Here is a 27,060-nt window from a genome sequence, read left to right as displayed (position 1 = left end):
ATATCACCAAAAAAGAGAAATACAAAATTCACAATCATAGTTGTGGATTTTAATGACATCTTCCAATAACTAATAAAATAAGAAGAAAAACATTAGTAGAGATACAGACTGAACAATATGATTATTAACAAACTTGACCTAATTGATACTTGAGGAACTTGTACTCTTTTCAAGTACACAGGGCTCATTTACCAAAATGGAACACATTCTGGGCCATAATGTAAGTCTCAACTATTTTCAAAGATAGAAATCATACAGAATTTGTTTTCTGTCACTAGTGGAACTCAACTGGAAATCAATAACAAAAAGAAAACTAGAAAAATTCCCAAATGTTTAAATACTAAGCAACACACTGCTAAGTAGCCCATGGATCAAAGAAGAAGTAAAAATAGAAATTCTAAAATACTGTCAATTATGTGTTAATGTAAATGAAACATATAAAAACATATGGGCTGAAGATATAGTCAGGTTTGGAGGAAAATTTATTGACTTAAATGCATATATTAGAAAAGAAGAAAGGTTAAAAATCAGTGCTCCAGGCATCTCTCCTAAGGTTTAGAAAAAGTACAACAAATTAAACCTACAGAAAGTAGAAGGAATGAAATAATAAAGAGTAGAAATCAATGATACTGAAAAGAAATGAACAATAGAGAAAATCATCAAAAGTTGGTTCTCTGAATAAAGCCCTAATAATACAGATCAAGAAATAAAAAGATACAAATTACCAATATCAATAATGAAAGAGGAGATATCACTATAGGTCCTATAGACATTACACAGATTATAGTTATTATAAACAATTTTATGCCAGCAAATTTAAAATTTTTGATTAAATGGGAAAATTCTTTGAAAAAGTTTACCAAAAATTACATAAGAAAAAATAGAAACATCTTAGTAGATCTATATCTACTAAAGAAACTGAATCAATTTTTAAAAGGCTCTAGACCCGAATGGCTTGAACAATGAATTTTTCAATCATTTAAGGAAGAAATAACATGAATCTTAAAAAAATTTTTCCAGAGAGAGTTTTAAAACAGAATAATTCTCAACTTGTTTTATGAGACCAATTTGTTTTTTCAGACCAAAGACAAAGGCATTTCATGAAAACAAAATTACAGGCAGACCAATCTTTCTCATGAATTTGGTTGCCAAACTCTCAAAGAAAATATTAACAAATCTAATCCAGGTATTTATTAAAATGATAATGGTTAAAACTTACATTTATCCCAGAATATAGCAGGGATTTAGTATTTGAAATTCAATCTGTGCATTAGAAGAATAAAAGTGAAATAATACATAATCATCTCAACAAAAGCAGAAGTAATTGATAAAATTCAAAACACATTCAAGATTGAAAGTCTTAGAAACCTAGAGATAGAAGGGAATTCACTTAATCTGATAAAGAGTATCCACCAAAGTCATCATACTAATTCATGGAAACACTGAGCACTTCCCCTCTGAGACTGAGAACAAGAAAAGGATGTTCAATCACTATCATCATTTCCATTGATCACTGTACTGAAGGCCTAACCTATGCAAGAAATAATAAGAAACAAAAGGCTAAAAATTTAAAAAGAAGAAAACTATGATTATTTGCAGATGATTGATTGTATATAAACAAAATCCAATATCATCTACAGATAAATCATGAGCTAATAAGTAAATTTATCAAGGTCTGTAGATAAATGATCAACGTACAAAATTCAATATTTTGATACATTCACAAAAACTTAAAAAATAAAATTAGAAAAAAACACACTAGTTATAAAAGAAAAAAATGATAAACTGTATTTCATCAAAATTAAATTACTTTGCTAATGAAAAGACCCTGTTAAGAAATTAGAAAGATAATCCACTGATTGTGAGAAAATATTAACAATAATAATTTCTGAAAGACTTGTATGGAGAATATACAAAAACTACAGGTCAATAACAAAATGATAAATTACCCAATAAAGATTGGGCAAAAACCTTGAATACACACCTGAGAGTAGAAGATAAAAATAGAAGCACATGAAAAGTTACTCAACATTACAAGTCATTAGGGAAATGCAAATTTAAACCAGAAGAAATACCACTTCACTTCCACTAGAATGACTCAAATTAAAACAAAACAAATGAACAAACACAACAAAACATAAATAGACTCAAAGATACAGAGAACAAACTGGTGGTTGCCAGAGGGGAGGGGACAGATGGGCAAAATAGGGACAGAGGATTAAAAGGTACAAACCTCCAGCTAGAAAGTCAATGTCACAGCTCATGCAGCTCAGTATCAAAAAAACAAACAACCCAATCAAAAAATGGGTGGAAGAACTAAATAGACATTTCTCCAAAGAAGATATACAGATGGCCAACAAACACATGAAAAGATGCTCGACATCACTAATTATTAGAGAAATGCAAATCAAAACTACAATAAGGTATCACCTCACACTGGTCAGAATGGCCATCATCAAACAATCTACAAACAATAAATGCTGGAGAGGGTGTGGAGAAAAGGGAACCCTCCTGCACAGTTGGTGGGAATGCAAATTGATACAGCCACTATGGAGAAAAGTATGGAGGTTCCTTAAAAAACTAAAAATAGAACTACCATATGACCCAGCAATCCCACTACTGGGCATATACCCTGAAAAAAACGTAATTCAAAAAAAAACATGCACCCCATGTTCACTGCAGCACTATTTATAAGAGCCAGGACATGGAAGCAACCTAAATGTCCATCGACAGATGAATGGATAAAGATGTGGTATATATATACAACGGACTATTACTCAGCCATAAAAAGGAATGAAATTGGGTCATTTGTAGAGATGTGGATGGACCTAGAGTCTGTCATACAGAGTGAAATAAGTCAGAAAGAGAAAAACAAATATCGCATAATATCGCTTATACATGGAATCCAGAAAAACGATATGGATGAACTTATTTGTAAAACAGAAATAGACGTAGAGAACAGACGTATGGATATTGGGGGGGGAAGGGGGTGGGATGAATTGGGAGAATGGGATTGCCATATACACACTACTATATATAAAATAGATAACTAATGAGAACCTACTGTATAGCACAGGGAACTCTACTCAATGCTCTGTGGTGACCTAAATGGGAAGGAAATCCAAAAAAAGAGGGGATATATGTATACGTATAGCATATGTATACATATACCATATGTATACGTATAGCTGATTCACTATACATAGCAGAAACTAACACAACATTGTAAAACAACTATATTCCCAAAAAAATTAATTTAAAAAATAAAAATAAAAAAGCCAATGTCACAGGGATTAATGTACAACATAGTGAATATAGTCAATAATATTGTAATAACTTTGTATGGTGACAGATGGTCACTTGACTTACCGTGGTGATCATTTTGCAATACATAAAAATATCAAATCACTATGTTGTACACCCGAAACTAATATTAATATTGTAAGTCAATTATACTGTAATTTTTAAAAAAACACATGACCAAGAGCTGGTGAGGATGTGGAGTAACTGGAACCCTTAAACATTGCTGGCGCGAATGTAAAATGCTTCATCCACTTTAGAAAACTTTTTGGAAGTTTCTTATAAAGTTAAGCATATAACTACTCTATGATATAGCAATTCTACTCCCAAATATTTACCCGAGAGAAATCAATGCATATGTACACACACATACACGACTTGTACAATAATGGTTATTAAAGGTTTATTCATAATAGCCCAAAACTTCAAACAATTCAGTTACATTAACAGGAGAATGGATAAACTATGTATAACCAAACAGTGGAATACTGCTCAGGAGTAAAAAGGGAATTGCCAATACACACAACAATATGAATAAATTTCAAAAACATTATGTTGAATGAAAGAAACCAGACACAAAAGAGTATATACTGTATGAGTACATTTATCTGAAGTCCAAGAACAAGCAAAACTAATATAAGATGATAGAAATCAGAATCTCTGGGATGGCGGATGGAGGGATTGACTGGAAAGGGGCATGAGGGAACTTTGTGAGGTGATAGATGTTTTATATCTTGAATGTGCTACACAGGTATTTACATTTGTCAAAATGCATCAAACTGTACATTTAAGATCTGTACATTTTATATCTAAATCATACCTCAATTTAAAAAGTAATAGAAGAATCACTTACAGGATCATCAAAGATGAATGAATATATAGGAATAAATCTAATCAAAATGTTCAAGACTTATACCCAGAAAACTGCTGCTGAGAGAAATTAAATAAAACCTAACTACATGCAGGGATAAACTGTGTTTATCATATACAGAAAGGACTGCAAACTAGTGGGAAAGGATGAACTACTGAATAAATATTGCTGAATAATGTGAAAAAAGACATAAATTAAAAGCAGCTTTAAGTAGCACATTAAACTGGAGATTGAAATAACTAAAATACTCAATAAAACATTTTTCAAACTACTTTAAAACTGATCACTAACCTGATAGGAAAATAAGGACATTAAAGCAAAGTGAAGAATACCAGGAAATAATCTAGTGCCAAGGTTGTCATTTGCCCTAGTGGACTTTGTTAACCCTTGAACTTCTGTTTTAACTATTGCATTGGGTGCCTAGGACAGGACATAAAGTCCAGGGCCTGCCCAAAGTAACGATGCTAAATCCAGAAACTACAAAACACAAAGAGGCATAAGATAATGATGGGGTTCAGAACACACTACCACAAAATATGGCACCTTGGCATATTAAATATTTCAAGCTGAAGGAATATAAGAAATGGCAAGTGCAAGAGGGATTTTCTTAACTTCCCCTGAAGCATGTCACAAGATCCCCCATGTGAGAGGTGCCCTCCAACACCAGGTAGAAAGAAGCATGCGTATCTTCAAATATAGAGGGACATCAAGAGGAGCCTGAATAAACAGGCCTTACTGTCTCCCCCAGTTTGCTACTCTTAGCTCATGTCATTTTTTTGTCCTATCACGTTTTCCCACAACTCGCCATCCTTCATCGAACCAGCATAAAGGAATTCAGATTTTACTACTTCTTCAGATCTTCATTTCCTTATGAAGCCTCCCATATCATGTAAAACTTACATTAAATAAATTTTTATGTTCTTCTCTTGTTAACCTGTCTTTTGTTACAGGGGCCCCATCTTAAAAACCTAAACGGGTAGAGGAAAAAGACATTTTTCCTCCTCTACAGATACCATGATTGAAAAACCATAAGAAACAACAAACAGCAAAATAAATAAATAGATGAGCAGACTTAATATGTTTGAATTACCACATACACAATATAAATATGTTTAATATATTTAAGAAATAAGAGGGAAACATGAAAAATAAAAGAGTAGACAGCAATCAGATTTGACAAGAACCAAATAAAACTTTCAGAAATTAAAATAATTACAATAATTGAAAAATTAAAACTCAGCAAGTGAGTCTTCGCTGAAGAGGGAATTATTGAATGGGACAATGGATAGGAAGAAAGTATCCAGAGAAATCTACAAAAAAATGGAAAACATAAAATAGAGGTTAAAAGTAATACATAACAGACTAATAGTAGAGTAAGTAATAGAATAATAAAGTAGTTGGAATTCCAGAATAAGATAATAGAATGGAGATGAGCCAATAACCCACATGGAGAAAAAAAAAGAAACATGGTCCACACTTGACACATATGCAAAAATGAAATCAAAGATAAATCATTAACTTAAACTTGCAGCTAAAACTACTGCCCTTCTAAGAGTAAACACAGGAGAACATATTCATGATCTTGGAAAAGGCAAAGATTTCTTAGCAAGAAGGCAAAAAGCATTAATCTTGAAAGAAAAAAAGGGCTTCCCTGGTGACACAGTGGTTAAGAATCCACCTGCCAATGCAGGCGACACAGGTTTGAGCCCTGGTCCGGGAAGATCTCACATGCCGCGGGGCAACTAAGCCCGTGCGCCACAACTACCGAGCCCGCGCGCCGCAACTACTGAAGCCCGCGTGCCGAGAGCCCATGCTCCGCAACAAGAGAAGCCATTGTAATGAGAAGCCCGCCCCCACTCGCTGCAACTAGAGAAAGCCCACATACAGCAACGAAGACCCAATGCAGCCAAAAATAAATAAATAAAATAAATTTTTAAAAGTTATTGCATTTTAAAAAAATGATAATACAGATTTCAAAAAAATTAAAAATGTTAGCTCATCAAGAAATATCATTAAGGAAATGAAAAGGCAATCTACAGACTGGTAGAGAAAATCAACAACACATATACTTGACAAATGACTAGTATTCAGAATAACAAGCTGTAAAGTACTCTTACAAATTAATGATAAAAGGAAAAACAACTCAAAAATGAGCAAAAGACTTCAACACTTAATTTAAAAAGATATATGAAAAGCCAGCAAGCACATGAAAAGGTGTTCAACATCATTAATCATTAGAGAAATAAAAACTAAAACCACTAGAAGACATCACTTTATACATCCAGTATACCTAAAATGAACAATACAACACTATGGGTAGGCGAGGGTGTGAAGCAACTGGAACTCCCAAGCTTTGCTGGTGGGAGTGTAAAACGGCACTACTTTGAGAAACTGACATCCCTGGTGGGTTATGTACTGTGCTTTTAATCTTCCACTGTTGGGTTACATGGGCCAAAACATCCCCCTTTTGCTTAAGCTAGTCCAGGTTAGGTTTTCTTACTAGCAGCCAGTGAATTGTGGACAACACTAAAAGATAAATATAGATTGTGCCACTGATTATGAGTTGTTGTTATGCTGGGCAGTGTGGAGCCAGGACCACTTAACCACACATCCTTATGCAAGGGCTTGATTGGTCCTGCTCAGATAAGCATCCACAAAGTCAGCAACTCTGAACTATGACCTAGGCATCATTTGTTGCTTTTTCCCTGACTGTGCACTTCTGTTTTCTCCCTACAGTGCCCTTCTGATGCAGACAATCTGGGTCAATCAACATAAATGGGTAAAAAAGAAGTGAGAAGGAAATGAGAAAAATCATGAAATAATAAATAGCAGTAATAAATATTAATTTGAAAACCAACTTCGGAGACTTGCATAACGTACATACAGTCTACATGACCATAGATTAAATATTTGCAAAAACAATAAGTGAATTTTCATTGCTACCCTGGGTGGGGCCTTCAAGAAAATGCTAGCAGCAATAGACAAAGTCCTAGATTTAAGTAAGACATTTGCATATTCTAAGGATTAAAGTAACTGGATCTTACATCCAGTTAGAGGACACACACAAGAACATTCTGAACTCGGGTTTGTATTTTTAAAATGTTAGACAAATGCAGCAGTAAATGGAAAACCCATGTGTTATTACGTTACCTTCAAGTTTCCATTTACATATAAATAACCTCAATCTACCAGTGTAACTTCTGGGTATAGGTTTCTTCCGTTCCTTCTGAGCCCTATACTTCTCAGGCTTTCAAGCACAGGAGAAACTGGTAGGTGGGATTTATATGTGGCTCAGCATCATTTCTGCTGGAGGCATTCAGTCTTTAGTTCTTTACCTTGTGGGTCTTAGCTTACTCTAACACAGCCAAAATAACCATTTCCTGTTTTGCCTCATCATGTTTTCCATCTGACCTTTCTTAAAATGTAGAACTTTTAACAAAGAATAATACATACCTGTGTCGTAATACACAATAAGTTTTTCGCTGTGATTGCCCACAGTCTGTGGCTCAAAATCCACTTCCAGTTGCATGGACTCTCCTACATTAAGAGTTCCAACAGATGGCTCCACAGAGAAGGGTCTGCAACACACACGGAGACACATCATCAGAACACATTCCTATATGTACACATATAGCTGATTCACTTCCTTGTACAGCAGAAACTAATGCAACATTGTAAAGCAATTATACTCCAATAAAATAAAAAAAAGAACACATTCCCGACTAGTGTGAGGGGGAAGGGGAGAGGAGACATGAGTTCCAGTTCTGCAGACAACACAGACCCGACACGACAATCCAGTGATTCAGAAGTATACTTTTCCCTTAATGTGAAAGAACTTTAGTGTTAATATTAAAATAACAGTAATAGAACAACAAATGTAAGAGAAACTTAAATGATGCATAATATTCTTGTTTGTATTCTTGCCATTTAGCCATTATTTTAACATTCACTGAGTGATTCCAGAAAAGGACAGACTTATAACGTGTACGCAAATACTGTAATTTGCAAAAGAACAGTCCCTTCAAAGGGATAAAAATCAAGTTTTGCAAGAGTTCAGCAAAGAGCGGGTTTTATGACAGAAAAACGTACCAGAGTCTCAAAAGGAAAGTGATCACACAATCACATGAGGATAAGGTGAGGGCAGTCTAACAAAGGGTCTTTTTAAAAGGGGGGAAGGGGTGTAGGGAAACTACAAGAGATGATGCAATTGCCCAGGGTTGTTAACAGTAGAACTGTTACCACCTCTAGGCCCAAAGAGCCAAGGAGAAGGAATGGTTTTGAAAACCACCAGAGTCCTAAGAGAAGGCTGCCTTATGAGGCTCAAAGGGCTTTAGTTAAGACAGACAGTCAGCCCAGAAGGCCTCACACATAGGACACTAGGGGGAAAAGTGTCTTAACCTCACATCCTTTGCCTGATTGCCTGCTGGGACTCCCACTGGCTGAACCCAACCAGAAGCCAAAGGCATGGGAGCCTATTGACCTCTGCCATATAGGTTAGCCTCCTGGGTGAGAGTAAGCTGGAGAAGGGTGGAGAGCATTTGGAAAGGCAAACTGGGGACATCTGTGTCTTGAAAATAGAATTTGGACATGCAGACCTTATGGGGAGGTAGGGTGGATCTGGGAACAGGAAACAGTTGATTTTAATTGTCCTGGAAAGGAAGAGTAAGAGAGAAGCTGGATCTGATCATGAAGTACCTTAAATAACTTACAGAGCTCTTCCTTCTAAACAGGAAACCCAGCCCTTTTAATTATTTTCATGGTCCATTTCACTTCTTTAAATTGCGAGTTTTTCAAAGTAATGTGTTGGACAATGTATCTGGCAGGCTAAGCTGTTTCTGATTATTTACTTGAATCGCAACTGTTTTTAGTCTTCATTCCTTAAACCTTCCCTTAGATAATGAACTTAATTTCAGAAAACCTAACCTTTGTTCTATGAGGGTACGGAGCTTACAGCATGGGTAGCACTTGGTGGTACCTGAAATGATCACTGCAGGACCTCGGGTGCTTCCTACCACGGGCAATTGTTCATTTTCTCTGGTGCCCTCTATTTGGATTGCCCTCTCCTTTCACTACTTTCCCACTCCTTTCTCTGTCCTTTTCCCATACCTTCAGCACCAAACCTCCAATGAACTCCAGGCACTGTTGTAGGGGCACCATGAGGTAGTAGTTACTAGCCTGGAGCCAAATGAATAAGTTCAAAACCCAGATCAGCCATGAGCTTGGGTAAGTCACTGAACATTCAGTTTCCTCATCTGTAAAATGAGGATAATGACAGCACCTATTTCACAGGATTGTAGTGAGGATTAAAGGAGTTGATAGAGGTAAAGTGCGTAGAATAATGTCTGGCATGTAGGAAATGCTAAACAAATGTTTATTATTATTTTTGTTATTGCTATTGTTATCTCCCTCATTGGCAGCTGGAGGATGATCTTGGGTATTCAGATGAGTTCAGGTTTTTATCATCCTCCTCTCAATCCTTCACACTGCTCTACAGACATTGTAAAAAAACACACACACAGGACATAACACATCAATCTCTTGTTCAAACACCTTCAGTGACCCCCGTAATTTATGTAATAAAGTTCAAAGTCCTCGACATTTGAGGTCCCACACAATCTACTCCCAACTAGTTTTGGCCTTCTCCTTAAATAGATACATCTGTCCAAATACATTATACACATGTCACATTCCATGTCAGACTGGGGTGGGATGAGATGGGAGGGCTTTAGTCTCTACACCCATAACCTTCCCCAGCACTGCACCTCCTCTTCCTTCCAACCAGACAGTGCCCCCTACATAGACATTCCAGAACTGCTCGGGTCAGATAGGAACATTCACCGTTTTCCATGTCATACTCCTTCCAAAGTCACCCATCATAGCCCAGACTCAAAGCTACCTTTTAAATAGAATCTTTCCTGATTCTCTTATTAATAATGTCTCCTTCCTCTCAGAGGCTATAACTTTATTTTTACTTCTTACTTTAGCTCACCTTGTACAATAATAAGTTTTCATGCCTGTCTCTCCCAATAGCTAGAGACTCTTGAGATGAAAGGAAAGAGAAAGCAAACAAAATTTCATTAGCACATACTCTATGCTGGGTACCACAGTAGGTACTTTACATATGTCAATTCTTTTAATCCTCACAAAATCTTGAGAAAGTAGGTCTTGTTATTTGCATTTTAGATACGAGAAAGCAGATGCTCTAAAAGGGCAGGCAACTGGCCCAAAGCTACCCAACTAGGTAGTGGTAGAGCAGGGATGGAAGCCTGCCTTCAAGTTTTTTCTGTCTCCCCAAACCATCCCTGAATGTGGAAGCCACCTGGTTAGATTCATCTTTGTGTCTCTCACCACCCCATGCATAGCTCTTTACTCATAGGAGCCTCTCAAAAGAGGTTGTTAAATTGAATTACAATCAACTTTTAAAGGGAAATTTAAAATATCTCTAATCTTTATTTAATCTTTATAACAACTTGGTGGAACAGAAAAGGAGCAGACTTTTGGTATCTCAAGAATCTCTGCTTGATGGGAGATGAAGGTGAGTCTCACCGTCTTTAAAGTTCTTTCCTTCCTTATGGCCTCAGGAAGAATCTGAAGAATTGAGAACTGGCCCCAGTTTCCTGGCTTTGGGAACAACATTGTAACATTCTCTTCTACCTCCGCTTCACCAGTTCCTAATATTTTTCTCCCTACACTGTGCTTTCTTTTTTTTTTTTCAAACATTTCTTAGTAGCAAAATAACAGTTTTGAAATGAATTGGATAGTATTACATTACAGAACCTAAGCTAATTTTCTATGGACAAAGGGACTCTTCTTAGGACCTCCAGAAATCCTAATTCCATACAGTGGTAACAGATTCTTGCCTTTTGTGCTAATTGTTGGGTTTATATTACACTAAACTTCTTCAGTGGTTAGAAGATCACCTGGGATAGCCATTGCTACTTAGAGCTGCCTAAGCTTTTTCTATAAATCAGACATTAATTGGATAGAGTGTGTTAAGTTCTGGTGCTTAAACATTGTCTATAATTTGATTTTGTATTTCATTTTACTAGAGGCAGACAGGCTGAAAAGGCTAGAGAATACCAAGTACCAGAAAATGATCTTACAGAGAGGTAAAAGGTGCTGTTCCTCCAGGGTATAAAGCTGCCTCTGTCTACCAGAATGTCTGGTTTTGATATCACATCCTCATTAATACCGAATACTTGATTAGGGAGGGAACTCGGGTTTGTGTAAAATCGTGAGCCACAAGAAAGATTTTGAGTTTTTGTTCAATCCACTACGAACTGCTCTTAAGAACTAAAATTATTCCATTCAAATGATTCAATATTTTAGCAGAAGACTAAATACTGGTTCTATTATATTCAACATTGAATATAAAATTAGTATTTTTCCTTCAGATAATCTTTCTTATTAACTGATTCCTAAATTGAGATTTTAGATTTTGAAATTACTCCTTAATTCTTTCTATTTCACCTTCCAAAATTAATCCTACTTTAATAGTCAAAGTTATTCTGGTACCTACTAGAGTTTTAGGTCAAATCTGTAATAAAGTTGAAGAGTAATTGTTTATGTTCTCTGTATACTTTATAGCACACTGAGGCTCCTTTTATTAGTGTAAAAAAACACTATGCCTCTTTTATAGTACTTGGAGCATGTTTTTTTATTTTAAATTATTGTAGAGGTTTGTAGTTGTAGCTCTGCTGTTGTGATATATTGTTGGTTAGGCATCCTATAAACATTTATTGAGCACTTATTTATTCTAGACACTTTGCTAGATGCTGGGGACATACAAATGAAAAGAGATACAATCCTTGCATTTGAGAAGATCACATTCTAATGGGAGCAACAGACACATAAAGTTTTATTTTTTATAATTTATATGAACCTGACCACTTATAAACTTTACCATTAATTAACTCATTATTTCAATGAAAAGAATATGATTTGTTTTTTAAACAATTTCCTGTGAGATATTATTTCTAACTGTATAATGACTACAAAAGCAGCAAGACCAAGAGTATAGACCCTATGTTTTTGACTCCAAATTCTCAAACTACATATACTGCTCCACTATGTCTATTGACAATCATGTTGTCAATGAAAGAGTGGTCCTCAGCCCTGTCTGGGCAACACAATCACCTGTGCATTTTTCAGAATGGATACTCGTCAGGGGATCCCCCCAGACATTCTGATTCAATAAAATGTGACCACAAATTCAACTGCATTCTTTCTCATTGTAGTCATTAGGGCTTTCAGTTGCAAACAACAGAAACCAATTCTGGCTAACTTAGACAGAAAAGGGATTTATTGGAAGGATTTGAGGTAGCTCACAGAATTGACATCATGGTTGGATTACATGCATTTTGTGGAAAGAACATAAAAGTACCATTTTGTGCAGAGTCTAAACAGGAAGACAAAAATAAACAGGAAATTTAATTGAAGGACTTGGTTACACAGAAGATGAAAGCTATGAAAAGCCCAACTTAAGATGGTGAGATAGCTCAGGGACTGGTAATAGCAGTAAGCCATTTCCACCACTGGGCTGGAGACAAAAGGAGAGGAGGAAGTATTAGCAGATCCTGGGGACCTGGCAGAAGTTGGAACCATGGCAGGTCTGTCTGACATGAGCTAGAACCACAGAGGAGATGCAGCTGCTTGCTGGGGACTCTACTGAAGTTAGAGAGGGAGGAAGAGAAATACTCTGACTTCTTCCTACTCTCCAACCTCCTTCTAGTGCCCCCCACTGGTCAAACCCAGGTGAAATCCAGCAGGTCGTGGAGGCTAGAGGGGCTAACACAGCCCAACATAGATACTGAGCAAAGCCTGGGAAGGGCAAGGAATGGATCTTGAGGTAAACAAGGCCAGAACTGGCCCATGTTTGTTTTAATCCAAATTTTGCTATTAACTTACTGGGAGAACTTGGCTAAGTCATTTACCTTCTCAGACCTTACTTCTTTCATCTGTAAAATGGGAATGTTGGACTAGAGTTTCTAATGTCATTATGATTTCTGGCTAGTCCTTGAGTTAGCTCACCATTTTACCTTAGAAGTGTTTCTACATTGGGAAAAGATGATTCACATTCACAGTTACATGGATATAAAAGTTTTAGATCTTTTCCTGCAACTTCACACTATTAAATCTGTGATTTTGTTTCACTTTACATGAATGTATTGCCAATTATGTATAGTTTTTAAGATTCAGCCGAACAGTCCAGGAAGATATGCTGCCTGTGCTTGTTTTTCCACCTTAGGTGGACTCTCTTTTTCATTGGAACAATACCAATGTCACAGGAAGTTTTTAATGTGTATTATGGATGGTGGTTATGAAAGTTCTTTTTTTTTTTTAATCAAAAGAGATTGGTTCTTTCTAAGTCATGGTGAGCCAGTTGAACAACTTGCTCCCTTCCCTTCAATCAAAATATGAGTCTCACCACGAAATGACAAACAAAGCCTTTATAAGCACTTTGACAATGTCAGGAGACACTGATTTTCAAAAGAATTTTTCCTTTGCCTCTGATGGTTGATTTATCTAAAGTGGGTCAGAGTCATGTTTCCACCCAGGATGTAGAGAGCTGAAAAGAGTGTTTCTTTTACTGTAACAATAACAAAAAAAAAAAACAGATAAACAACAAAATCACAATTTTTCTCAAACCCATTAGAGAGCTGAGATTGCAGGGCAAACAAAAATGGACAATCTCCTGCCTCTAAAGAAGACAAGACATGTGCAGAGTATTTCACCTGTGGCAGACAGAACATTCCTACAAGCAGAAGAAATAGTGAGAGAGGATGGAGAAAAGAAATATTTGAAGAGATAATGGCTGATGTTTTCCAAAAATAATGACAGATCCAAGAAGCTCAGAGAGCTTCATGCAGGATTGAAACAAAAATCAAATAAAAGCAAAATAAGATCCTTAAACCAAAAAACAACCAAAAACAAAATCCACATCTAGACACATCACATTCAAACTGCTAAAAACCAAATATAAAGACAAAATCTTTGAAGGCAGCCCAAGAAAAAGACATAATTACCTACAGAAAAACAAAGCTAGGAATTACAGCAGACTTCTCATTAGAAAACTGTAAGCCAAAAGACAATGAAGTGACATCTTTAAAGTATGAAAAAAAATGCATATATAACTGCCATTTCAGAATTCTATACTGTAGAGAAAAAAATCTTTCAAAAAATGAAGGCAAAATATTTTTTTTCAAGTAGACAAAAACTGAGATAATATCCACTAGATCTGTGCTACAAGAAATATTATAGTAGTTTTTCAGCCAGGAAAAAATGATACCAAACAGAAACTTGAATCTACATGAAATGGTTTAGAGCTAGTGATGCTCCTGGGACACATGTAAGAATAAACACAAATTCCCTCCTGAGGGATGTGCCTCAACCCACATTATGGCATCCCTGCTACCTACAATATGGCAGACCAAGTAACCCGAAAACTCTTCCACCAGAAAATACCTAGAAAGTCTGGATAAAATATAACTTACATAAATGTGTAGCTGAGCATGCCAAAAAAAAAAAAAAGGCAAATCCACAGGATTCAAAAACAAGAGGAAATAAGAACCAGAGCAGTAAGCCACTGAGCCCTTGAAGCCTGGGTTTTAACAGCCCTGCTAATAGCAGCAGGCTACAAGGTCTTGGGATGGTTAAGTCAGGGGACTGGTAACAAAATCCCCATATAAACCTGGGAAACTTCAAAGGTTACCAAAACATTCTCCCATTAGCACAAGGAAAGATGTCTATCATGGTTTTGAATGAGGGAAACAAGGATTCTCTAGGGAATTCATACTTTGGACATATGTATCCTACCAGTTTAGGGTTTAGATATGCATGATCAGTCCAGGAACCCCTAAGCCAAGAAATTACCAGAGAGGCAGTCTATGTAGTCTAACCTTTGGGAACCAGGCAGAAATAAATGCTAATCCTTACTGGAGAGATGTGTCCTTAAACTAGCAAAGGATTCCACAGATGAAGCCCTTATGAAAATGATCCAGCTCAATATCTGCCTTATTTTTCGAAAGTCATAGAAAAGAACTTGACCTTCTGTCTCCTGTGTTCCCAAGCTGGCCATTATTGTTATGGCCCTGCTAATCAGCCAACATCTTCATGTCCCATAACAACCATTCTTCCCCATCTTATAAGAGAGATCATTGAGGGCAAGGACTGTCCCATAATATTTATATTGTCCCATAATGTCTACTACACTATAGCTACACCATAAATTATCAGATTAAAATCAAACAGCTTCACTTACTAGCTATGTGCTCTTGAGCAAGTTATACAACCTCTCTATTGCTCAGCTTTCTCATCTTCAAAGCCAGCAATAGCAGGTTGAGTTCTTCTCATATCTCATCACTCCAAACTCTTCTTCTGCCTCCTTCTATTTTTAAAGATGTTTGTGATTACACTGGGCCCACCCAGATGATCCAGGATAATCTGCCCATTTTAAGGTCAGCTGATTAGCAACCTTAATTACATCTACAACCCTAGTCCCCTTTGTCATGTGACACTACACATTTACAGGTTCTGGGGATTAGGACATGCACATATTTGAGGAGCCATTATTCTGCCCACCACACTGGCAGTAGGTCATTTAAAGAAACAATAAAAGAAGAAACACTCACTATACAGTACTTGCTATATACCAGCAGTTCATGTTTATTAATTCATCTATTCCTCACAACAACCCCATAAGGTGGCTACTTTCCCCCATTTTTCAGATGCGAAAATTGTGGGTGGCCTCTAAAGCTGGAAAAGGCAAAGAAATGGATCCTCCCATCAAGCCTCCAGAAAAGAACACAGCCCTGCCAACACTGGGATTTTAGCCCAGTGAGGCTTCTGATCTACTGAAATGTCAGATAATAAATTTGTGTTATTTCAAACCATGAAGTTTGTGGTAATTTATTACAATAGCAGTAGAAAACTAATACAGCCAGTTATAAAAGTCTCAGTCACAACAAATATGTTTATTAATATATTCCCATGAGCCATTCTCTATGCTAAATAGAAAGTCTCTTATCCAGCATTTCAGAAAACCACCCATACCCAAACAGGTAACCTTGAATTTTGGGTTCCTCATGGGATGAAGAGGAAGTCTGCCCCACATCATTGAGGTCTCCCATCCTTGCAAGTGAAGACTGTAATAAGCAGTTGCATCTTGACTGCTATTCTACGAAACTACATGTGCTGACTAGATTTAGCTATGATCAATCAAAAACAAAAGCTGAAGGAATGCATACCTGTGAGTTTTGATGTGAAACACAGCATCTTTGTTGCCAATGTTTCGCACCAGCAGAATCTTCTGAGTGCTGTATTTGACAGGGCAAGTAGAAAAATTCAGCTTGTCAGGAAAATCTAGGATGGCTCGTGCACCTCTAGCTTTGATGGGCACAATAAACTTTTCTCTTTCAGTAACACAGGTCAACATATGGGCATAATCCTACAAGAGAAGGGTACAATCATTACTTGTGGAAACACCAACATGACCAAGATAACTGCAAGAAATATGGCTGTATGCCAAGCATCTTGCAAAACAACTTAATATATATATTCTATGAAACCTTCTCAAGACAATTATGGATGTACCTTCAATGAGATACTCTTTTCTAAGAAAAAGAGAACAGTTCAAGTATTAAAACCTACAAGCCAATAGAGAAGCTTATGCTTCTTGTGCTTCCCGGATATTAGGGAGGTGGGATGCAGGACAGTTGAGGCTCATTCTTTTTTAGATCAGAGGAGGTTCACACCAGTAACTTCACGTCCTCCTTCTAAACCCTACCTACTTATCCTTCAAGCCATGTGTTAGACTGATAGCTCCAAATAATGGTCTCTCTATGACCACACTTTTTGAAATATGACTGTGCAGCTTCTCCATCATGAGTGGAGTCTATTTCTTTACCCTGTGCTTTGACCAATGGAATGTGGCAGAAGTTATGCTATGCCAGTTCCAAGCTAAGGCCTCAAGAAGCTTTGGGCATTTCCATTCTTGCTCTTGAAACTGTGCCACGTAAACAGGCCTGGTCTAGCCTACTGCAGGATGGGAGCCCAGATGTCCCATGCTAGACCAGCCTACTGCCCCAGATATGTGAGAGAGCCCAGCCAAGTTAAGCAGAGTTGCCTACCCAACTCATGAGTGGGCCCAGTCAAGATTAGCTAAACCATAGTCTTGTGAGCCATAATGTCCATAATTGAATTTGGGAGTGGTCTGTCATTATACAACAATAGCTAACTGATTCAAAGCCCATTTTAAACCTCACCTCTTGTGCAAAGCCATTACTGACCATTCCAAATAAAAATGCTGAGGCCCTAGGCATCCATCATCCCCAATCTTGAGTCTAAATGCAACAGAAATGCTGAATTAAGTCACCCTTTATCTCCTCTCATAAGATAGGAAAATGGAAGTCTCATCCTCAATGCAACAAAGAAAAAGTTAAAAGTAAACCATCACCAACAAGCAAACCTAAATGTGAAAGGAAAGCATTAACAGTCTCCTCAAGAATAGGCTCAGGGGGCTTCCCTGGTGGTGCAGTGGTTAAGAATCCGTCTGCCAATGCAGGGGACACAGGTTCGAGCCCTGGTCCAGGAAGATCCCACATGCCGCGGAGCAACTAAGCCTGCGAGCCACAACTACTGAAGCCCACGTGACACAACTACTGAAGCCCGCACGCCTAAAGCCTAAAGCCCATGCTCCGCAACAAGAGAAGCCACGACAATGAGAAGCCTGCGCAACGCCACCAAGAGTAGCCCCCGCTCCCCACAAGTAGGGAAAGCCTGCGCGCAGCACCTAAGACCCAATGCAGCCAAAAATAAATAAATAAAATAAAATAAAATAAAAAAGAACAGGCTCAGAAGTCACTGTGAAAGGAATTTGCTATCTAAACCAGGTTCATTTTCCTTCATTTTAAGTTTCCCCATCATTTTAGTGTGTGTTTTGGCTGCAAGGCAATCTTTATAAGTATAAAGGCCTCTTGGAACTGAAGTTTCCTTTTGGTAATCATGCAGTAAATGGTTTTCAGTGGTGGAGGTTTAAAACCTCTCTTTGGACTTTAGGCACAGAGCAGGAATGGGAATGTCTGACATACTGACTGACATTTAGACCTGGCCACGCACTCAGTTTCATGAAACCCACAGGACAAGTAGAAAGCAGTGGTATCCCCAGTTAGTTTATTCATCCCACCATGTTTATTAAGTGTCCAGGTGCCAGGCACTGAGCTGGGTCTGGGTATGCAACTGAGTAGTAACCACAGACGTGGATCGCTCCGAGCTTACATAGTGATGGAAGAGACAGTGAGCAGGTAAGTCAAGCATATCTAATGTACAATGTAATACATGCACAAATATATTAAATAAATATAAAGAGAAAATAGCCAGGAATGTTCCCCCGACAGAGCTTTACGCCTGCAGTCTCTCTGCCTCCCTGAACCCCAAACTCATACCCAGCAGCCGGATCAACATCTCACTGGATACAAACTTACCATGGCCCAAAGCAAAGCTGCTGACTAATGCCACTGCCTGCAACTGTGCATAAAGATACCCTACCAAGGGAAGGAACAGGGCCTGAAATCCAGTCCACTCTGCTGGCTCCAACTGAATCGGCCTATAGGGGCAGCCTTCTTCTCATGCCCACAAAGGCTCCACAATGCCAGCTGAGGTCCTGCTCATGACCTTCCTTCCACCCTAAATCTGTCCCCTCACTGCCTCTCCATCTTGGTACATGAATCTCCATCCTTCCACCGGCCTGGATTTAATATCCTGGCATGAGGCATCCTTGATCACTCTGTTTCTCAATTTCTTAGTAAATCCTGTAGGACTGACCTTCAAAATATATCCAGACCACAAACACGTCTCACTACTTCCATCCTGCCACCCTGACCCTAGCCACTCCAATCTTTCCTGGGCTAACTGGACTCTGTTTCAACCCTTGCTCCCTAAAGTCTATTTTCCACACAAGGGCCAGAGGGATCCAGTTAAAATATAAGTCAGCTCAGGAGGCTCCTCCATTCAAAATCTCCCAAGCAGACAGCTGGGGGTCTCTGAGTGCTATGGCCTGGCACCCCTGTCATTTCTCTGGCCACACCTCCCCCCTCCCCCGCTTGCGTCTCTGCTCCAGCTACAGGTTTCCTTGCCGTCTCTTGAGTATTCTAGAGATGCTCTCCCTTCAGAGCCTTCAAACTCGATGTTCGTTCCATCCAGAACATGCTTTCCTGTAATTATTCACATTTCTTGCTCCCTCACTTCCTTCAGGACTTTGCACAATGTCCATTTTCTCCCTGAGGCCTCCCCTGATTGCCCTATTGTAAACTTAACTCTCCCTCTCCTATCCCATCACTCCCTAGCCTTTCGTTTGCTTTAGTTTTCCCAAAGCCATCTAACACATTATATATGTTACCTATTTATTGAGTCTATTGTATGCCTCCCCCCTTATCTCCATGTCAACAGGGATTCTGCCCATCGTATTGACTTCACATATCCAACGCCTAGAACAGGGCGTGGTACTCAGTAAACATTCAACAAATATTTGCTAAAGACAGGCAAATAAGTACTATAATGCTGAGTGAAGAGCAATAAAGCATAAGGGAATAAAGAGTGAGTGGGAAAAGGCCTCTATGAGGAGGTGACATTCCAGCAGAAATCTAAGTGAAAGGAGAAATGACGTCATGGGGGTGGGTGGTAATCTGGGCGAAGCATGATTCAGAGACTGTGGCCAGAGGGGAATAAGGTAAGGAGAGGTTAGAGATGCAGCAAAGAGGTTGTGGGAAGCCAGATCACACAGGAACTTGTAAGCCATTGTTAGGACCTGAGGACGGCCAAAAACATTAATGATGCTGAAAGCGGATCAAGATGTACCTGATTTATGTTTTAGAAGAATTACTAGCTGCTATGTAGGCAACGAACTGTAAGGAGGCTAAGATGAAAAAAGGGTGGCCAGTTAGGCAGCCACTGCAGTAGTCCAGGCAAGAGATGAAACTGACCTGGCCTAGTGCAATAAATGCTTAGCTTACAGCTTGGCGAGTAGTTAAGTACTCAATAAATGTTAGTTGTCATTACTAAAATGTTGCATAAAATACAATGTTTTGAGTAAGGCACGTAGGAAAAACTCAATTTGTGTACTTGTTGTTAGGATAATAATGATAATCCTGGTAATGATGATAATAATGGAACAAGATAATTTCAAAAAACAACAAGGACTTTGAAGAAAATAAAACATAGTAAAGTGATAATATGGGAAGCGGCTGCTTTAGGTTAGAACAACCAAGGAGGCCTCCCTGAGGAGGTGGCCTTCGAATAGAGACCTGAATAGCCAAAGCATCCAGTCAGGCAAGATATAGGAATGGAGCGTTCCTGGCAAGGAGAGGTGCAAACATAAAAGTCCTAAGGTAGGAGCAAGTAATAACAATTAATGGACAGTATTCATGAAATTTATTTAAATTGAGTTGTTGGACTCTTAGGTCTTCAAGTGATTCTGGTTTCTGCATGGTAATGCCAGGCTCAAAAATTATGCCATACAGATATAAGAAAGTACAAATTACACGAAGCATACTTGATCCTAGAAAACTCCACAGAATTCAACAACAAAACAGTCTAGTCTGATTACATCAGAATCCTAAAGAGATAAGTACTGTTTTCATTTTTTCTTAGGAGATCAAACCCAGCAAGCAAAGGTTTTGTTGGGAATTAGAAACTGGAAAGCTGCTGGCACATGTGGAAACTTAATATTAACTGAGGCTTTGAGAGAAAGAACAAAAGATGCTGCTGAATCCACGATGAGAGGGGATCTCCAAGTAATTTATTCTATGTTTACATATTCTCTGCCTTGTTCTATAAGGAATTGAAGACAGCTGAAAATAATTTAGGAGGCTAACTGAAATATTCAAATTTCCCAATGAGGAAGATTTGAAGTTTGATCAGAATTTTATATTTTTTTCATAATCAAGCATATAAATGAATATGAAGAAATTCTTTAAACTCCTTAAAAATGTATTCCAATCTCTGAAGCTCTGTATTTAATATGACTATATTAGATTATATAATATACAATTATATATTGCTCTACTGGCTTAAAATTAATTCAGATGTTATGACTTGGGAGGCTTTGTCAGCCTGCAACCTAAGCAATTACTTCAGTTGATGTACTTCCTTCCTCTGTACTTAAATTCAGAGCAATCAGGTCACCATTCAGAGCCAAAATATTTATTCCGAACTCTCTCCCGTGTACTATGAGATTTAGCTATGAATTACTTTATATCCTAAAATGTTATTCTATATAACAATGGTCTCCAGATGAAATTTCCTATCCATTTTTTTTCTGTCCATTAGCCTTCCTTCCAACCTGCCTATCCTCCAAACTTAAAAAAAAAAAAAAAAAAAAAAAGCAGTGGAATATGCAAGTGGCAGATTTGACTCTGAGAAGTGAAAAGAATGAATCTCGATTTTATATTAGCTCCACGATAGAAAGCAAACGTGGCAATAATTCTGTCCTTTAACATCTCAGGCAAAGGAAAATGATGTCTTCTACTGCAGCAAACGACTCCCCAGGCGTTCAAGGGCAAGCACAGCCAGTGCGGTTAAGCCCTCACAATCCTCTTTCTCCCTTTTCTCCACTCCTAAACTTGATGGTGGAATGGCTAACACAGAGTAAAACCAGATTTGATTAGGACTCAGCACATTTAATACTCACTGTCCCTGAAAAACGTTATAAATTCCCTAACCAGTTAAAAGTACTTATTTTATAGTATCTTCTCAATCTGAAATTCATCTCTCTAAAGGGAAGAATTAGTTCTCAAGTCCTAATCAGTTTAAAAACAAGACTGATCAGGTCTCTCGGGCCTTATCCTCTACCACTCTGACTCTTCATGTGATTTACCTGGGGTCTCAGTTTCCTAGGGGCATCTACACTTCTCCACCTATTAAAAAGGAATGACCTCTGATCTTTGGCTTATAAAGAGACCCGAGGACTTCCACATTTATTTTGACCATTTGTATCATTAGTATACAACGATAATGTGGTTACTTCATGATTCATGTACAAATCATCCACTTAAGGTAATTAATTTCCTGTTTAGCTTTTTTGCTTTCTAAGTTACCTTAAATCTACCAGTCAACCTGTATCTATACCCATATACTCTGCCTTCATTCCTCTTCTTATCTAAGACCAAACCCTTTCCTTGCGTACTAGATTTCAATCCTTCTCACTTACCTTAGGATTTTCCTGAAGCATCAATTTTCCCTCTTTACTGAACATTCACAGCTTATAACAATACTTAAATAGCCTCATCTTAAATATTAAATAAACTACCCTCAATCTCAACATCCACCTCCAGCTACTGCCCCATTTTTCCAATTACCCTTTACAGCAAAACTCCTCAAAGGTGTTATTTATACTCAATATTACCACCTCCTCACTTTCCCTTCTCTCTTTTACCCACCCCATCAGACTTCTCTACCCAACATTCCACAGAAACTGTTCTCACCAAGGTCACTAATGACTTTGCCAAATCTAATGGCTAAGTCCACAACCTTGTTTTATTCTACTTTTTACAGCTTTGGACACAGTTGATCTCTCCTTCTTTTTTAAAAATGCTTTATCCACCTGGACTCCAGAGCACTGCAATCTCCTGGTTTTCCTCCTACTTCACAACTACCCCTTCTTAGTGTCATCCTCTGTTGGCATCTCCTCCTCTTTCCACCCTCTTCTTTATCTCCACTCACTCCCAGCATCATCTCCTCCACCCTTGGTGGTAAGTAGCATCATTACACTATGACTTTTAAATATTTGTCTGTAGACCCAACATTTCCCCTTTATTGCAGACAATTGTGTCCAACTGCTTCCTTGATATTTCCACTTGGATGTCTAAAGGGAAGTTCAAACTTAACATATAAAAAACAGAGCTCCTGAGTCCCTACCTCACTCCTACCCAGCCTCGTTAACCTTTTTTTCTTCCACTTTCCATAACTCAGCAAATGGTGGCACCATTCGGTCAGCTGCTGGCCAAAATACTATGAGAAACTAGACTCCTGTTTCTTCACACCCTTTATCTAATTCATCAGTAAACCCTGACAGCTCTACCATAAAAATATATATCCTTCATCCACCCACTTCTCATCACCTTCACTGTTACCACCCTTGTCCAAATCATCCTCATCTTTTTCTCGCAAACTATTACAATAGGCTCTTGTCTCTATATTCATCAGGGTTCAGTTCTGCTACATATAACAGGGAACAGAAGAAAATAAGAGCAACTTAAACTAGGCAGCTAGCAGTTTATTTCTCTCCTAGAAAGTCCAGAGGTAGGTGGGCCAAGTTGGTATGGTCACTCCACAGCGTCATGAGAGACACAAATTCCTCAATTCCTGCTCTACCAGTCTAGCACAGGGTCCATCCTCAATGTCGCCGGATGGGGCAGAGTGATTCCTGGGATGCCAGCTATTCTCACAGCCAAGCTGCAGGCAGGAGAAGGCAGAATAGAGCACTTTCCACTGTGTCAGCTTCCGTCAAGTACATGCGTTTGGAAGTCCTGCTCACATCTCACGGGCCAACATTTAGACAACATGCAGCTGCAAAGGAGGCTGGGGAAATGCAACATTTTGTTTCTGGCAGCAACAAGTCCAATCAAAATATGTGATTCTCTTACCAATGAGGAAAGAGAAAATGGATGTTAAGAGTAGACAACTAGCCATTATGCCTCACACCCTCTTCAGTCTATTCTCCACACAGCAACCAGAGTGATCTTAAAAATGTAAGCCAGATACGTCATTCCTAATCAAAACTCACCAGGGAAGATAAAGGGAAAGAATCAAGCATTTATCCTATCTTTCCTGTATGAACTGTACCTCAGGATCCTTATTAACTCATTACAAAAATAAAGTGTAAAAACAGACATTTTGTGCCTCTTGATGTGATGCAATAGAAAATACCACGTTACCTAAGAATTCTGGCCCTTCCAAATCAAACATGAATCTAAACAAGGCTCTAGACCTAATTACCAGTCTATAGGAAACAGAGGGGATGGAGGACCATTCTATGGAATCTGGTGGAGTTGCACTCAGTACCTTGTTTGGATCCCAATTTAAGCAAACCAACTTACACATATACATATGATTGATTTAAGCAACTTAAAATGCATATAGGGGCTTCCCTGGTGGCGCAGTGGTTGGGAGTCTGCCTGCCAATGCAGGGGACACGGGTTCGAGCCCTGGTCTGGGAAGATCCCACATGCCGCGGAGCGACTAAGCCCATGAGCCACAACTACTGAGCCTGCGCGCCTGGAGCCTGTGCTCAGCAACGGGAGAGGCCGCGACAGTGAGAGGCCTGCGCGCCGCGATGAAGAGTGGCCCCCGCTTGCCGCAACTAGAGAAAGCCCTCACACAGAAACGAAGACCCAACACAGCCGAAAATTTAAAAAAAAAAAAAAATGCATATATATCATTGATTTACGTGATATTTATATACATATATACACACGCCTCTACATATACATATATGTTTTAATATTACTCAACTGGGGAGATGTGAGTACTGACTAGATATTTGATGATATTAAGGAGTTACTGTCATTTTTTAGGTGTGATAATGGTACTGTGGTTACGTTAACTTTTAGAAAGGACCTTATCATTTACAGACAAACAATGAAGTATTTACAATGAAATGATGTACGGGACTTGCTGCAAAACCCTCAGAGGCAGGGGACAGGATGATGAAGCAAGACTGGTCGTGCACTGACAGCTTGAAAATCTGGGTGATGACAGTTCACTATATCATTCTCTATATTTTTACATATGGGTGAAAGCTTCCATAATAGAAATATTTTAAATAACTTATGGTGGCTTCCTATTCTACTTTGCATGATTTCTAAGACCCTTCATGGTCTTACCCTCTACAAACCTTGTCTCCTACCATTTTCCCAGCAGCTTCCTCTGCTCCAGCCACGCTGGCCTTGCACTTCCCTGACCTGTTGTCAGACATATTTCTGTCACAGGGCCTTTGTAAGTGTTGTTCCTGCTCCCAGACAAATATCTTCCCAGTTTAGCTCTCTGCCCAAATGTTACCTCATCAGAGAAGTCTCCCCCTGATCTCCCTACTGAAAGGAAACAGTCCCCATTCTCTATCACTCTCTGCTCTCTATCATATCAATATCTGATATTAAATGATCTGTTTGCTTATTCATTGTGGAACATAAGCTCCATGAAGGCCAAGCTTCTTCTATTCTCCACTGGATCCTGGCTGACAGAACTGGGCCTGGTGCAGAGTGAGTGAAATAATATTCATTTTAATATCTTTATTTGGATACACCATTATCAAGAGTTCTTCACAAAGAGAATGCCTGAGATCCTCATTAGCCATATTATAAAATGATATTTGTCAAATCCAGAAAGCTAGAAAGTAGTTATGTGACTCACTGAAGATATGAAACAAAATGGGAAGAAACACCTTTAAATAAGCCTTCTTAGAGATCTTTCTCCTGGTTGAAATGACGGGAAAAAAGTTAACATCTAATACATTCATGGCACAAAAAGATATTTGAGCCCCCTTTTTATATGCTTTTGCTTTTATCATCGTCAGGCCATCCTCAAGTTGAAGAAACTACCTTATATTTTCTTGAGATTAACTTACTTATCTTACTTGGCAAATATTTACTGCACACTTCCTATATGTTAGGCCCCGTACTAGGCACCTGGATTACAGGGAAAACCCAGACAGAACTAGGGAGGGCGAATGCTAGGCAGGAAGAAAACTAAATCCCTATCATTATTTCTGTCAACAAGAATCACTGATTGTAGAAAATCTTATGACATCTATACTTTAATTCAAAGTGCTGGCACTATAGTTCATTAATGTTACACACCTGGGTAACAAATTATGTTAATGTTTTTCTACTCTTCTTGGGCCATGTTCTTGAAATTTCATAGTAACAAATCAAGAAAACTATTTTGACAACAAATTAGATATTTTCTCAAAACATAACTGAGCAATAAGATTACATCACTTCATATTTTCTTCAGACCACTGCTGCCATTTCCATATGCCAACACTATTACAAAGAGATGCTTTCTTAAGTCCAAGGAAGTACCCAGTTTTGCTTTCCTACATAAGCCTAATATTTTTTATACTCCTTTTAATAGTAAAGATACAGATTTAAGAGGTCAAGAAAAATGCCAGTCTCCAGAATTTTATAGTGTTATGATAACATCGATTACTATATTTCTACCATCCATGACATGTACACTAGGATTATTAGATAAATAACATAGCCAATCTTTTTTTTTTTTTCAAGTCCATGTGAAAAGAAGAGATAAGGAAAGCCAAAGTGAATTTCCTGCACCTGTTATCTGGGTATTTGGCGTTCTAAACAAGTTAAATCTCCAGGAAGCTAGATTAATAGATGACAGGAAAAAATGTAAATTGCATTATCATCTTCGACATGCTAATATACATGGGTGCTGAAAATCCAATTGAAAGGGGACTGGCTTATTAAACTGTGGCATGCTGCAATTTACATATCTCACCCCCCAGATGTGAGGAGGGTAAATGAGAATGGAGTGTGTTCAGATCAGCAGGGGATAAGGAGGAAAAATACATATGCACATTGGCTATCAATTTGGCCAAGTGGAGAAAAAGTGACACAGTGAAAAGACTGACTTTTATTCTTCCTGAAATAAATCTGGCTCTAGTACTCCTCTGCTACATTCTGGAGCAGCACTAAAGACGGCACAACGAACCCTAGCTGGTCATTCTGTGCATGGCCCTGTTGGTTTTCCAACAGTAAGAGCGAATGTAGATGCCCAGACGACTGGAAAAACTACTGGGATGGAGCCCTGCTGATGGTGCAAGGGTGGCAGGATCTTTGCAGAAAAAGGGAACCAAAACTAGCAGCGGGAGCTTCCCC

The 27,060-nt window shown here is 38.4% G+C and overlaps 1 protein-coding gene and 1 long non-coding RNA gene across 3 annotated transcripts in view; one reads left to right on the top strand and one right to left on the bottom strand.

Annotated features, from left to right (window-relative positions):
• The window catches only part of LOC309649354, a 460,714-nt gene that overhangs the window by 224,951 nt on the left and 208,703 nt on the right, over positions 1 to 27,060 (top strand). The gene's annotated exons all lie outside the window — the stretch shown is intronic.
• The window catches only part of HYDIN (HYDIN axonemal central pair apparatus protein), a 443,025-nt gene that overhangs the window by 306,585 nt on the left and 109,380 nt on the right, over positions 1 to 27,060 (bottom strand). For both annotated transcript variants that reach the window (XM_082438963.1, XM_082438964.1), the window contains exons 7-8: positions 16,417 to 16,616; positions 7,625 to 7,749 (exon numbers count right to left, since the gene is read on the bottom strand). In XM_082438963.1, coding sequence (XP_082295089.1) covers positions 7,625 to 7,749; positions 16,417 to 16,616 — 325 coding nt within the window. The remainder of the gene's footprint in view (positions 1 to 7,624; positions 7,750 to 16,416; positions 16,617 to 27,060) is intronic.

The sequence above is a fragment of the Balaenoptera physalus genome (assembly GCF_965194825.1).
Source record: "Balaenoptera physalus genome assembly, chromosome: 19".
NCBI classification, from domain to species: Eukaryota; Metazoa; Chordata; class Mammalia; order Artiodactyla; family Balaenopteridae; genus Balaenoptera; species Balaenoptera physalus.
The sequence above is the reverse complement of the archived record's forward strand: the minus strand, read 5'-3'. Positions and strand labels throughout refer to the sequence as shown.